The 12,776-nt window shown below is 50.5% G+C and overlaps 1 protein-coding gene across 2 annotated transcripts in view; it reads right to left on the bottom strand.

The window, feature by feature from the left end:
• Nucleotides 1–12,776, bottom strand: part of RELB (RELB proto-oncogene, NF-kB subunit) — a 32,669-nt gene that overhangs the window by 18,805 nt on the left and 1,088 nt on the right. Inside the window, exons 2-3 of one of the 2 annotated variants that reach the window (XM_081108237.1) lie at nt 12,695–12,749; nt 7,038–7,366 (exon numbers count right to left, since the gene is read on the bottom strand). In XM_081108237.1, coding sequence (XP_080964363.1) covers nt 7,038–7,130 — 93 coding nt within the window. In that variant the 5' untranslated portion in view covers nt 7,131–7,366; nt 12,695–12,749. The remainder of the gene's footprint in view (nt 1–7,037; nt 7,367–12,694; nt 12,750–12,776) is intronic. The other variant, XM_081108238.1, reaches the window with a different exon arrangement.

The raw sequence follows: 12,776 nt of genomic DNA, 5'->3' as shown, positions 1-12,776 counted from the left end.
AAATAAAATGTGCTGACATATGCTCCACTCGTTTCCTTTTATTTCTCCTTCTTTCTAATGTTAGGGCATTATGGATTCTGGGCATGGTTATGAGTAGAGGTAAGTAATATTATTAATACATTTCATTGAGTCAGATAGGATTAAAACCATTCTTAACCAGCTTCCTGCTATAATGTTAGGAGATTCTGAAGAGATCAGGGTTGGTGTGAGGATTCAGGAAGGCCACAGGGCTGAAGGCTGTTCATCTTTGAGATGTCACACAAGATTGTGGATAAGGCGTGAGGCCTCGGAGTGAGTCTGACCTGGTACCAAACAGGCTCTACCACCGGCCGACTGCACATTAGACCTCTCTGGCCTTACCTGTCAGATGGGTATCATGGAGTACCTGGCACACAGGAGCACTTAGCACACGCCAGTAATTCCTAGAGTAAAAGTGCTGTGTGCCCCTGAGCAAGTAACTGACCGTCTCTGAGCCTCAGTTTCCTCTTCTGAAAAATGGGGATAAGAAAAATCCCAAATCCAGAGTCAGAAACAGGTCATCCCCTATTGCTGGGCATTTACTGTTCTAACTCTCTGAGATCAAAACCAACACCGAGCCCAAATAACTGCCTGCAAAGACTTAGAAATAAAAAGCAGGGGAAACACAGCCTGCAAGTAGCATCCCACAGGTAACGTAGCACTACAAAGGGAGAGCTGCCCCGTTACAACGGAGAGACCTGGCAGTCGCCACCTGTGGCATATTGATAAGTCACCGAGGGATTGATAAGTCAATTGATAAGTCAATTGAAATTCATATTTCAATCCCCACCCCCACTCCCTCAAATGTGACTGTATTTAGAGATGGAGTGTTTAAAGAGCTAAGTTAAAGAGCCCTGAGGGTAGGCCCTGCTCCAGTTTGCCTGCTCTCCTATAAGAAGCGGCCACTTGCCTGGCAGGTGGCTCAGTTGGTTGGAGCGTCACCCTGTACGCCAGAAGGTGGCGGGCTCAGTTCTCAGTCAGGGCACGCACTAAGGCCGGGGTGCGTGCAGGAGGCAGCTGATCGATATTTCTCTCTCACATCAATGTTCCTCCTCTCTCCTTCCCTCTCCCTCCCCCTTCCTCTCTAAAATCAATAAAAACGTATCCTCAGGTGAGAATTTAATAATAATAATAATAATAATAATAATAATAATAAAAGAGGCCATTTGAACACAGAGAGACACCAGACGAGCGTGACCCAGGGGAAGACCATTTGAGGACACAGTGAGAGGGGCTGCCTGCAAGCCAGGGAGGGAGGCCTCAGGGGAAACCAACCGGCCAGCACCTCAGTCTTGGACTTGCAGCCTCCAGAACTGTGAGAAGTAAGTTCCTGTTGTTCAAGCCACCCAGCCGGTGGCATTTGGCTACGGCCGCCTGAGCAGACTCACGCATCGCCTTAACCACAGGACCCGGCTCAGCGTCACGGAACTGGGACAAACTGCCACCCCATGTCGTTTGATGGGAGACACCGAGACAGCCACCCAGCTGTGGTATTCCCTCCAAAACATGTCACCTGATCTAACCTGAAGACAGCCAACAGCCCAGAATGGGGGACACTGCACAGAACAGCTGGCCTCTCCTCCACCGAGGACCACACCCCGAAACCCAAAGACACACTGAGGTCAAAAGACACCTGCCTTAGTCCAATCCTGCCTAACAAAGTGCCATGAACTGGGTGGCTGATAAGCAATAGATTTTCCTCACAGTTCTGGAGGCTGGAAGTCCAGGGTCAAGGTGCCAACATGGTCAGGTTCTGGTGAAGACCCTCCTCCAGACTGCAGACCGCCGAGACTCTCGCTGTCTTCCTCACATGATACGAGGGGAAAGCGAGCTCTCTGGGGCCTCGTTTCTTCCTTTCCTTCTTTCTTTTTTTTTTAAAGATGCATTTAAAAATTTTTTTCTATTTATTGATTTTAGAGAGAGAGGAAGGGAGGGAAGGCAGGAGGAAAGGAGAGAGAGAGAGAGAGAGAGAGAGAGAGAGAGAGAGAGAGAGAGAAACATTGATTTGCTGTTCCACTCATTCATGCATTCAGTGGATTCTTGTATGCATCCTGACCAGGGATCGAACCCGTAACCTTGGTGTATCGGGATGACACTCTAACCAACTGAGTTTCCCGATCAGGGCTAGGGCCTCTTTTTGAATCACCCCAAAGGGCTCTACTCGCATGACTTAATCACCCCAAAGGCCCCCCACCTCCTAATACCATCACCTTGGAGGTTAGGATTGCAACATATGAATTTGGGGGACACAAACATTCAGACCTTAGCAAGACCTCATAAGTGCAGCATGTGACCCCAGACTGGTTATGAAATAAGCAAACAACAAAACAAGAGGGATACAGAATGTTTTGAGCCCCGGCCTGGTAGCTCTATGTATTGGTCAGCAAACTGCGGCTCGCAAGCCACATGCGGCTCTTTGGCCCCTTGAGTGTGGCTCTTCCTAAGCCTTAGGAGTACCCTAATTAAGTTAATAATAATGTACCTACCTATATAGTTTAAGTTTAAAAAATTTGGCTCTCCAAAGAAATTTCAATTGTTGTACTGTTGATATTTGGCTCTGTGGACTAATGAGTTTGCCGACCACTGGGTTAGAGCCTCATTCTGATACACCAAGGTTTCGGATTAGCCATCTGGTCAGGGCACATACAAGAAACAACCAATGAAAGCAGAAATAAGTGGAATTACAAATCGATACCTCTCTCTCTCTCTCTCTCTCTCTCCCCTTCCTGTTTCTCTCAAAAATCAATAAATTTTTTAAATGCATAAATCTATACTAATAAAAGGGTAATATGCTAATTAGACCAGGAGACCTTCCAGACGTCCTTCCGGACAAAACCATGGTGGCAGGGCCAAGGTAGAGTCTGTTAGGGGCAATCAGGCAGGCAGGGGAGGGCAGTTGGAGGCAATCAGGCAGGCAGAGGGGGGCAGTTGGGGGCGAGCAGGCCAGCAGGAGGGGCAGTTAGGGGCAAGCAGGCCAGCAGGCAGAGTGATTAGGGGTGATCGGGCAGGCAGGCAGGTGAGCAGTTAGGAGCCAGCGGTCCCGGATTGCAAGAGGGATGTCCGAGGGGTTCCAGATTGGAGAGGGTACAGGCCGAGCTGAGGGACACCTCCTCCCGCTGTGCAAGAATTGTGCACTGGGCCACTAGTGTCTATATAAAGAGAGAGAGAAACATAAAACAAATATAAAAGGCGGATGGGTGTTCATTGCGCTATTCTTGTCTATTTTATGTAGGTTTAACATTTTTCAAAAGAAAAAGTTGAGACAGAGTTGAAAGTTGAAAAGAATCCCCTATCAAATTAAATAAACAGACAAAATGCTTAAAGATAAATAAGGGACTATGACTGCCCATCAGTGCATCACATTAACCTCCTTCCTGAAAATCTAGTGACTGGGAATATATATTTCAAAGGAAATCATTCTTTTAACCAGAATGTCTGGCTGGCTGCAGGCTGCTTTAGGCCATGATGCCTGGAGCCAAATCAAATGACAACTACAACCATCTAGCTGTGCAGAGGGGGCAGCCCGCCAGGGCCAGACCACCTCCCTGGCGCCCTCATAGCATCCAATGGCAGGAGCTTTATCTCCATTTCACAGATGAGATAACCGAGGCCAAGAAAGCCCTGGGCTTGTCCCGATTCACATAGCCGGTAAGTGGCAGAGGCAGGACTCAAACCCAAGTCTTTTTGACCCTAAAATCCCAACTTGTGCGGAAGGTCAGGGCTGCTCTGCTAGTCACCCAAATAAACCCACGAGTACAAATCCCACTGAGGGAGAGGGAGAGGCAGAGAGGCAGGAGACCTCAGCCCAGGGAGCTCCGGCCCTGAGGTGGGCTGTGGCCTCAGGGGTGAGTAGGGGGTGACCAGGCTGCAGGAGGACCGCACTCCAGGTAGAAGGAACAGCGTGTGCAAAGGCCTGGTGCTGGAAGGTGGCGAGTGAGGAGGGGATGGATGGAAATGGGCCAGACAACGAGAGGTCTTGGAGGCCCAGGAAGGTGCTTGGAGGAGCGCATTGAGGAGCCAAGGGAGGGTTCTGAGCAGGGGCGAGGAGCAGATGTGCAATTTAACAGGACTCTTCTGATTGCCCTGTGCGGGGGGGGGGGGGGGGGGGGGGGGGGGTTTGGAGGAGATTGACAGCTGGTGACTGGGAAGGAAGCTGGAGGCCAGGGAGAAGCTGGGGCGGGTGGAATGGTTAGTACACAATTGAGGTTCAATAAACATTTGGGCAAAGATCCAGAAGCACATGAAGGCTCCGTATTGGGAAAGAGCAAGGAACCAGGCCTCAGACATCACTGGGAAAAACAGTCACGGATACGATCCCCAGGGGGGACAATTGGGCCATATCCATCAAGTTACTTTGGCCAGCAGTTCCACTTCAAGGAGTTATGTGAGTGACACAAATGAAGGAAATAACAGACGAACCATGTCCTTCTCTACAGCCCCACTTACAATAAATAGCAGGAGATGGAAACAACGTAACTGCGCACCAATAAGTCACTGCACCAGAAATTACCACACACCCACACTACGGACACCGTGGAAGCGAGCATCGGGCAGCTTCATACATGGTAGTGTGAGCCGAGCTCCAAGATATATTCTTTTTTTTTTCTCACCTGAATATATGTTTATTGATTTTTAGAGAGAGAGGAAGGGGGGGAGAGAAACATCGATGTGAGAGAGGAACATCGATTGGTTGTCTCCCCCATGGGCCCTGACAAGGGATCAAACCCACAATGAGGTATGTTCTCTGACCAGGAATCGAACCCACAACCTTTTGCTGTACAGGATAATGCTCCAACCAACCGAGCTACCTGGACAGGGCCAAGATATATTCTTAAGTTAAAAAAAAAAAAAGCAAAGCACAGAACAATACACAGATACTATACAGATGCTCCTCGACTTACGATGAACTTATGATGGGGTTACGCACCGATAAATGTCCCAGTGTAGGGTGAAAACATCAGGTCAAAAATGCATTCAATGCACATACAGAACATCACAGCTTAGCCCGGCTTACCTTAAATGTGCTCAGAACACTTACATTAGCCTACAGTTGGGCAAAATCATCTAACACAAAGTCTACTTATATTAGAAAAGACCCATGGCCCTAGCGCCGTAATGCTGTAATGACCGGTCACCAGGAGGTGCATTGAGCACCTCTCGGTCCCCCACCTCCAACCCCAGGAGCAGCGGCTCTCGAGGTGGGGAGGTGGGCGTGAGCTACTAGTGGTGGAGAGCTACAAGCGGTGGAGGGTGGGGCATGAGCTACTAGCAACAGAGAGCTACGAGCAGCTATGGGCAGGGCGGCCAGCTGAGGCAAGCGGAAGCGAGCTACTCGCGCACGATTTCCTGCGTGCTGGGCCTCTAGTCTATAATCATAAAAGCATAATATGCTAATTAGACTGGACAGCCGAACGACCTTCCAGACAAAGCCAGGGCTACGAGGGCCCAGCCCCTTGCACAAATTTGTGCATCGGGCCTCTAGTTTTATAATAAAGTGTGCAATATCTCATGCAATTTTTTATGTGTATATCAAATGTTACCCCATCGCAAAGTCAAAATATTGTAAGTCGAACCATCTGGTAAGTCCGGGATCATCTGTATGTGTGTGTGTATATATATATATATATATATATATATATATATATATATATATCATGCTCCCCTCTATGTACCAAAAGGGGGATGGTATTTATGTATGTATATATTCACCTGTATAATCAAAATCCTTCTGGAAGGACACATGAGATACTGATAACAACGGTTACCTCTGGGGGTGGGGGGAGTGTCTTCTGTTCATTTTAACTTAAATTCTGTTAATATAAATCTTTACATTTTCAAACATTTTTGAACCATATCATACGACTCAAATATTTAAAACAAAATGAAGATGTATATAGTTAAAAAACAAAAACCCACACACCTTACCTGTACCTTATCCATTGAGCACTCCTTCCCAAAAGTAATCACCTCTACTAATTTTTGTTTTTCCTTCCAGAGTTTCTTTATGCGCATACTCGCAAATACAAAATTAAAATCTTATTTTCCCTCTCTTAACACAAAAGCCAGTATCATACCCTACCCTCCTCCATTTTGGGGAGGGATTATTAATACATCTTGGAAATACTTCCACATCAGTACCTAATGGAATCTTCATTTAAAATTTTTTCTGTATTAACCGTAGGTATTTATATTTACCTGCACACATACACAGATATATGTGTTACAACTGCACAGAATTCTGATGTGTAGCTGTTTGCTGACTCATTTACCAGTCCCTCCCTGACTGATGCACATTGAAATGCCCTCCTTCTCCCGCGAACAAGGCTGCAGTGGATAACCTTGGACATCCCTCTGTGCGCCCAGACACAGACACAGCTACACTACCAATGCCTGAGCGTGGAATGGCCAGGCCTAAGAGCAACGATGGTCTATATATATAAAAGCCTAAGCAACCCTTCAACAGGTAGCTATAACACACACTGACCACCAGGGGGCTTCCGCCGGTAGGTTAGCTTGCTGCTGGGGTCCGGTGGGTAGGGACTGAGGGAGGCTGTAAGGACCAGGCCTCTAATGATAATAATAGTACCAGCAGCTCAACTCTATGGAGCGCTGACCAGCTGGAGGCCCTGAGCATGTCCGAACCATTCACTCCTCCCAGCAACCCCAGCTGGCTGGTTATTACTGCCATCCCATTTCCTAGAGGAAACAGGCACAGCGGGGCTGAGCCACCCGCCCAGGCTGCACAGCTAGCAAATGGCTGCACGGGGATTCGAACCCAGCCGCTCGGCTGCGCCAGGCCTCGCTCCGACAGGCTCCCCTGCCTCCGCAGCCATGGCAGTTGGCGTCAAAGGGTCGGGAAGAGCCGCTCTGAGGCCCTTTTGAAGGTGGGGCCACGTGACAGTAGTACCGGCTCCAACAATAGCGCCGGCGATGCTAACCACCACCATCAAACGCGTGGCGCAGGACACGCGGGGCGAATGCTGGGCCGGGAAGCGCGACCCCCACCCCCCGGGCCCCACCTCGATGGCGGGCAGCGTCTTGCTGGCCTCGGTGCTGCTCTCCCCGAGGATGCTGCCGGCGGAGCGGCCCTCGCACTCGTAGCGGAAGCGCATGCCGCGCTGCTTGGGCTGCTCGACGATGACCAGGTGCGGCCGCGGGGCCGAGGGCGCGAGCCGGCTCGCGGGGCAGCCCCAGGGCGGCGGCGTGGCCGGGGGCGCGGCGGGGCCCAGGGTGACGGTGCTCAGGGAGGTTGCCCCGCGAGACACCAGGCGCGTCAGCCCCTCTCCCGGGCCCGGCGGCGCCACCTCCAGGCCGAAGCCGTTCTCCTTGATGTACTCATCGATGATCTCTGCGGGAGAAGCAAAAGCCGGTTATAAAAAAGAAAAGGTTTGCTGAGCCCCCTCCCCGCATCCGTGCCTCTCCCGCCTCTCCCAATCCATTCATTTCTTGTGGGCCGAATGCGGGGCCACAAACCCAAAACACACAAAGCCCCCGCTGTCCTCGCCAACAGCCTCCCCGCACGCCCCAGTTCTTGAAGCCAGAGACCCGGGGGGCAGGGGGGGCAGTCTGGTTTCTCCTTCCCCTGCGCCTGCCTGTCCACTGCCCTCCCTAAGAGCACCACCCCCCACCACGTGCTCCAGCTGGCAGGGTGCACATCTGTGCTAGTTGCTCATGATCTGCAAGTCCCATGCATGAACTTCTGCCTCTTCCTCAGTTCTCTCCACCCACACCGCCTCCGTCCTGGCCCACCCTCCATGTCTTCCATCTGAACCACCACTCCTGTTCCCCCAATCCAGTGGTTCTCACCTTCTGGCCCTTTAAATACAGTTCTTCATGTTGTGACCCAACCATAAAATTATTTTCGTTGCTACTTCATCACTGTCATGTTGCTACTGTTATGAATCGTAATGCAAATATCTGATATGCAGGATGGTCTTAGGCGACCACTGTGAAAGGGTCGTTCGACCGCCAAAGGGGTCGAGACCCACAGGTTGAGAACCGCTGCCCCAATCTGTCCTCCACACACAGCCAGAGAGATCTCATGTTACACCCTGACAGAAGCCTGCTGTGCTTCCATCTCCCTTAAAGACAAAGTCAACACCTCCCCATATAAAACCTTCTCCAAACCCCATTCATCTCAGAAAAGCAAAACTAAAACAGAACCCCACACCTCTGGTGCTGGCATAGAGCCTTGCTGCGGCCTGGCCCCTGCTGTCCTGGGCCCTCCCGCCACCCCCTCATCCGCCCCCCCCCCCGCCCCTTGCACCCATCCAGTCTTTTTTCTGTTGCTTGCACCCACCAAGCCTGGCCCTTTTCAGGGCAGTGTACTTGCTCTTCCATCTGCCTGTTCCATGCTTCCCCTCATCCAACCCCTACTGGCTCCTCGTCCTCTGGTCTTAGCTCAGATGCCACCACTCCAGAAAGGCCCCATCTAATGCCCTCTCTCCCTCTACCTGTTTGATTTTCTTCACAGCCCTTTGCCCAGTCTGACCTTATCTTATTCATTTACTCCTTTTGCTACTGTCTCCCCCGCTAGAGCGTCAGCTGCAGAGGGCCCTCTGGTCTGTGACTGAATCCCCGGGGCCTGGAACAGCCTGGCACGTGCTCAGCACAGTGGCAGGTGCTCAGTACAACTCACTGGAGGAATGAACAGTGACACGGGCGGCAGCTGACATGACAGCCTTTGCCGGGTGTCACGCACCACTGGTACCTGGAAACACGACTGTTCAACTGTCCCAACAGGCCCCGAAGTCACACTGTGACCCTCCCCTCAACACCCCCACAAGGAAGACCAAGCTCTCTGCTGTGAGCACTGGACTCCTCAGCCTCCCTCAGACTTGCCCTGCGATACTCACCCAGTTCATCTGCGGGAGAAAGAGGAAGAGAAAAAGAGAAAGGTGAGGGCCAGGTAAGTGGTCAAACTTTCATTTTTAAGACAGATTCCCCACCCCATCCTTTCCTGGTACCCTCCCTCTCCCCTCCTGGGAAACTGGGCTCTGACTCCCAGGGATGCTAAACCTTCTCCTGGCTACCTTCTGTTTAGCTCCCAATGTTGGCGGTCCCAGGGTCATGGTCCCCTCAAATGTCTCCCCAAAAACATTTAGGCCAGGGATTATGAAGTGTTGTTGGGAATTGGAGGAAAAGCCAAGGGTCTTATAACCAGGAGAAAAATGAACACTTTAGATTCTAAACAAAAGGTGGGGGTGCTCTCTCCCTACGGTGCACCCTAGGCCCCCAAAGGTCACTGGCTGGTGTCTGAAGATCCCAGGAGGCCGATCCTCCTCCTCCAGGCAGCCACCCACTCTGCATCATAGGCTAGTCCCCCAGCAGTGCCCACCCGCCATCCTGGATTCACTCCCACTTCCTGAGGGAGGAGGGACAGTAACGCTAGGAATCCCTTATCACCTCAGCCCTAGAAGGGGCCATGGAGAAACTGAAACCAACCTCCCTTTATTCCATAGACAGGACAAGGGGAACTCCACAGGGAGTAAGTGAGCCTGGAGTCACACAGCAAGCAAGGGCAGGCCGGGCCCGACGCCCCACCCAGGGTTGCCTGTGCTGGCCACTGGCCTCAGACACCGACCAGCCCGATGCCAGAGCTGTCCTCCTCCTCAACTCTCGGGGAGTGGCTCCTGGCAGCCAGACCTTTGCTCCTTGGAAAGCAGTATTCCTGCACCCTTTATCTCATGTAATCTGTGAAGTCAGCAGGGTGGGGAAGACACCCTCACTTGGCAGATGGGGGCACGGAGGCTGGGAGAGAGAAAGGGACCTGCTGCAGATCACTGGCAGGACAACCTCAAGTCACTTGAGCTGGGAAAAACCTTAGGCATCTATACTGAATGACCTGGGGACCCGAAGATGAATTAGACTTTGAGCCCTTAAGGAGCTCCTACGCTGCAAGGGGAAACAGGCCCCGGGCAACAATGACCAGAGCTCTGCCTCAATTCAAATTCTGGCTCTGCTACTTGTTTGCTATGTGGCCTTACACTCCTTACTTAATCCGTTTGTGCCTTGGTTTCCTCATCTATAAAATGGACACAATAACGTCTGCCTCATTGGGCTGTTGTGAACATTAAATCAGCTAATACTATATGGGAAGCACTTGGAACTGCCACAATAGTAGGTGCTATATAAATGCTGGATAGCCGAAACCGGTTTGGCTCAGTGGATAGAGCGTCGGCCTGCGGACTGAAAGGTCCCAGGTTCGATTCCGGTCAAGGGCATGTACCTGGGTTGCGGGCATATCCCCAGTGGGAGATGTGCAGGAGACAGCTGATCGATGTTTCTAACTCTCTATCTCTCTCCCTTCCTCTCTGTAAAAAATCAATAAAATATATTTTAAAAAATAAATAAATAAATGCTGGATAGAGCATCGGCCTGCGGACTGAAGGGTTCCCAGTTTAGTTCTGGTCAGGGCACATGCCTGGGTTGCAGGCTCGATCCCCAGTGGGGGGCATGCAAGAGGCAGCCAACTGGTGATTCTCTCTCATCATTGATGTTTCTATCTCTTTCCCTCTCCCTTCCTCTCTGAAATCAATAAAATATATTTTAAAAATAATAATAACAAATAAAATAAATGCTGGCTGCTGTTAAACAAGGTGCTGGGAGATGTTGTTTTATAGACTGGGTAAACCACATCCCATCTCTAGGCCTCAGTTGTATGCTTATAAAATGGGACTGTTAGGAAGACATGCTTTCAGAGCATGTAGTGTGGGGTCACGCAGATATTGGTTTGAATCCCAGCTGTCACTCACTGGCTGTGTGGCCTGGGGCAAGTTGCTTAACCTCTCTGAGCCTCCTTCCCTATAAAATGAGATTTGAGCTCCTGACTCAGCCATTAACATGAGGATTCAGGATCACACAGAGAAATGGCTTAACACAGGATCTGACCATTTGAGGCCCTCCATAAAACTTAGCTAATATTATTGTTATCTAAAATCCCTTTTCAGCCAGGAAATACCGGGTTCAGCTAAAATAACACCCCACACTGCCCCCTAACCTTCCATATAGACTCGCTGCCATCCAGGGGCAGCCAGGATGGGCCACACTTGAGCAGATTTGAAAGCAGAAAGCCAGTTGTCTTCCCTGCCTCTGGGCCTTTGCACAGGCTGGTCTGTGCCAGGATTCTCTTCCTCCAGTTCTTTGCATGGCCTCCTTCTCTGCAAATGTCATCTCCTAGATAGGTCTTCCCTGACCTATAGCCAAGATAGTCCTTAGGACCCCCACTATAGTCACTTACAGGTAGGTGCCTTTGTTTTATAATTTACATTAGAATCTGACATGACCTTATGTTACAGTGACTCATATGTCTGCTGAAGACTACGAGCACCACCGAGTAAGGAACATGTCTGCCCCATCGCCACTGCTTGTAGCCAGGACGCTGCATGTGTCTGTCCCATCAAAATGAAGGAAATTTTCCCTCCCACTCTATCTCAGTAGTTCTCCCATCCTCAGCCTTCTCTGAGATACTACTGACCCCAAGATTTCTTCATAGCCTTTATCACACTTTATAATCCCTTGTTTAATTTATTGTTTACGTGTCTGCCTCCACGTCGAGGTAGGGAATCCCATGAGGGCGGAGCCCAGGCTGTTTCAGTCATTGCTGAGTCCCCAGCACGGCCCAGCACAGAGCCAGGTACCGAACAGGAACTCAATAAATATTTATTGAATGGATGACATCAGAAATTATTCTCAACTGAAACCAAAGATCTTGGTCTCAGGAAAGAAAAGTCTCAGCCTTGTTCCTGCCCAGAACCAGTGTTTGGGCAGTACCGGTCCCCAATGTCATCGCCAACCACTCACTACCACCCAAACTCACAGATCTGTTAGAGAACCCCAGGTCCTCCTCCACGGCCAGGCCAGCATTTCTGTGTCCACCCCAAGGCTCGACCTCCAGAGAGAAGCTCAGACTCAGCCCATGGGACCACTGAGTTTCCATGGTGACAGGACTCGTCCCTGCACTCCAAATCTCAGCATAGTAGTAAGAGAGATGCTTCATTTGGCTGTGATTCTGCATTTCCTTGGGCGGCACTGAATGTTGGGTGGCACGAGCTGAGGGACTTTACAGACCAGTGGTTCTCAGCATCTCTTGGAAACTTGCTAGAAATATACTCTCAGAAGCCATCCTAGACCTACTGAATCAGAAACTCTGGAGTTGGGGCCCAACAATCTGTTTTAACAAGCTCTCAGGGTGACTCTAATGCGAATAAAGGTTTAAGAACCACTGTTATAGACTGTCTAACAATAATAATTATTATTACACCACTAACAGTTAACACTTATTGAGCGTTTACTGTACGCCAGTCACTGCTTTGGAAGTTTACCTGAATCAGCTCATTGAATCCTGTCAATCCTCCTAAAAGGGGAAGACACTGATATTATGTCCACATTACAGATGAGGGACCCTGAGGCCCAGAGAGGGGAAGTGACTGGCAGCCCCAAAGCGCCGGTGAGGTCATTACGCTCTGCACTGCCATGTGAATCTCTACAGAGGACTCCTCTTACAGTGTGAACAGGTGCTTAGTTTTACCTGTCCAGCTCCTAATCACCTGGGAGGTAGGGGCATCTGGAACCCCCATCTAGACGAGCAGGGAAGGACACCACCAAGGAAAGCTGTGCCCAATGGATTCCCCCTCCCCTGTCCTGAGTGTGCAGGTGGGCAGGAACTGTGGAGGGCTGCTCACCCGTGGTCCTGGAAACGGCCAGCGAGAGCGAGGAGAGGTCCGGGGCCCCTGCAGGAGGGAGGCAAGTCTCAGGAG

This window comes from Myotis nattereri, assembly GCF_964212035.1.
Source record: "Myotis nattereri genome assembly, chromosome: 15".
Taxonomy (NCBI): domain Eukaryota; kingdom Metazoa; phylum Chordata; class Mammalia; order Chiroptera; family Vespertilionidae; genus Myotis; species Myotis nattereri.
The sequence above is the reverse complement of the archived record's forward strand: the minus strand, read 5'-3'. Positions and strand labels throughout refer to the sequence as shown.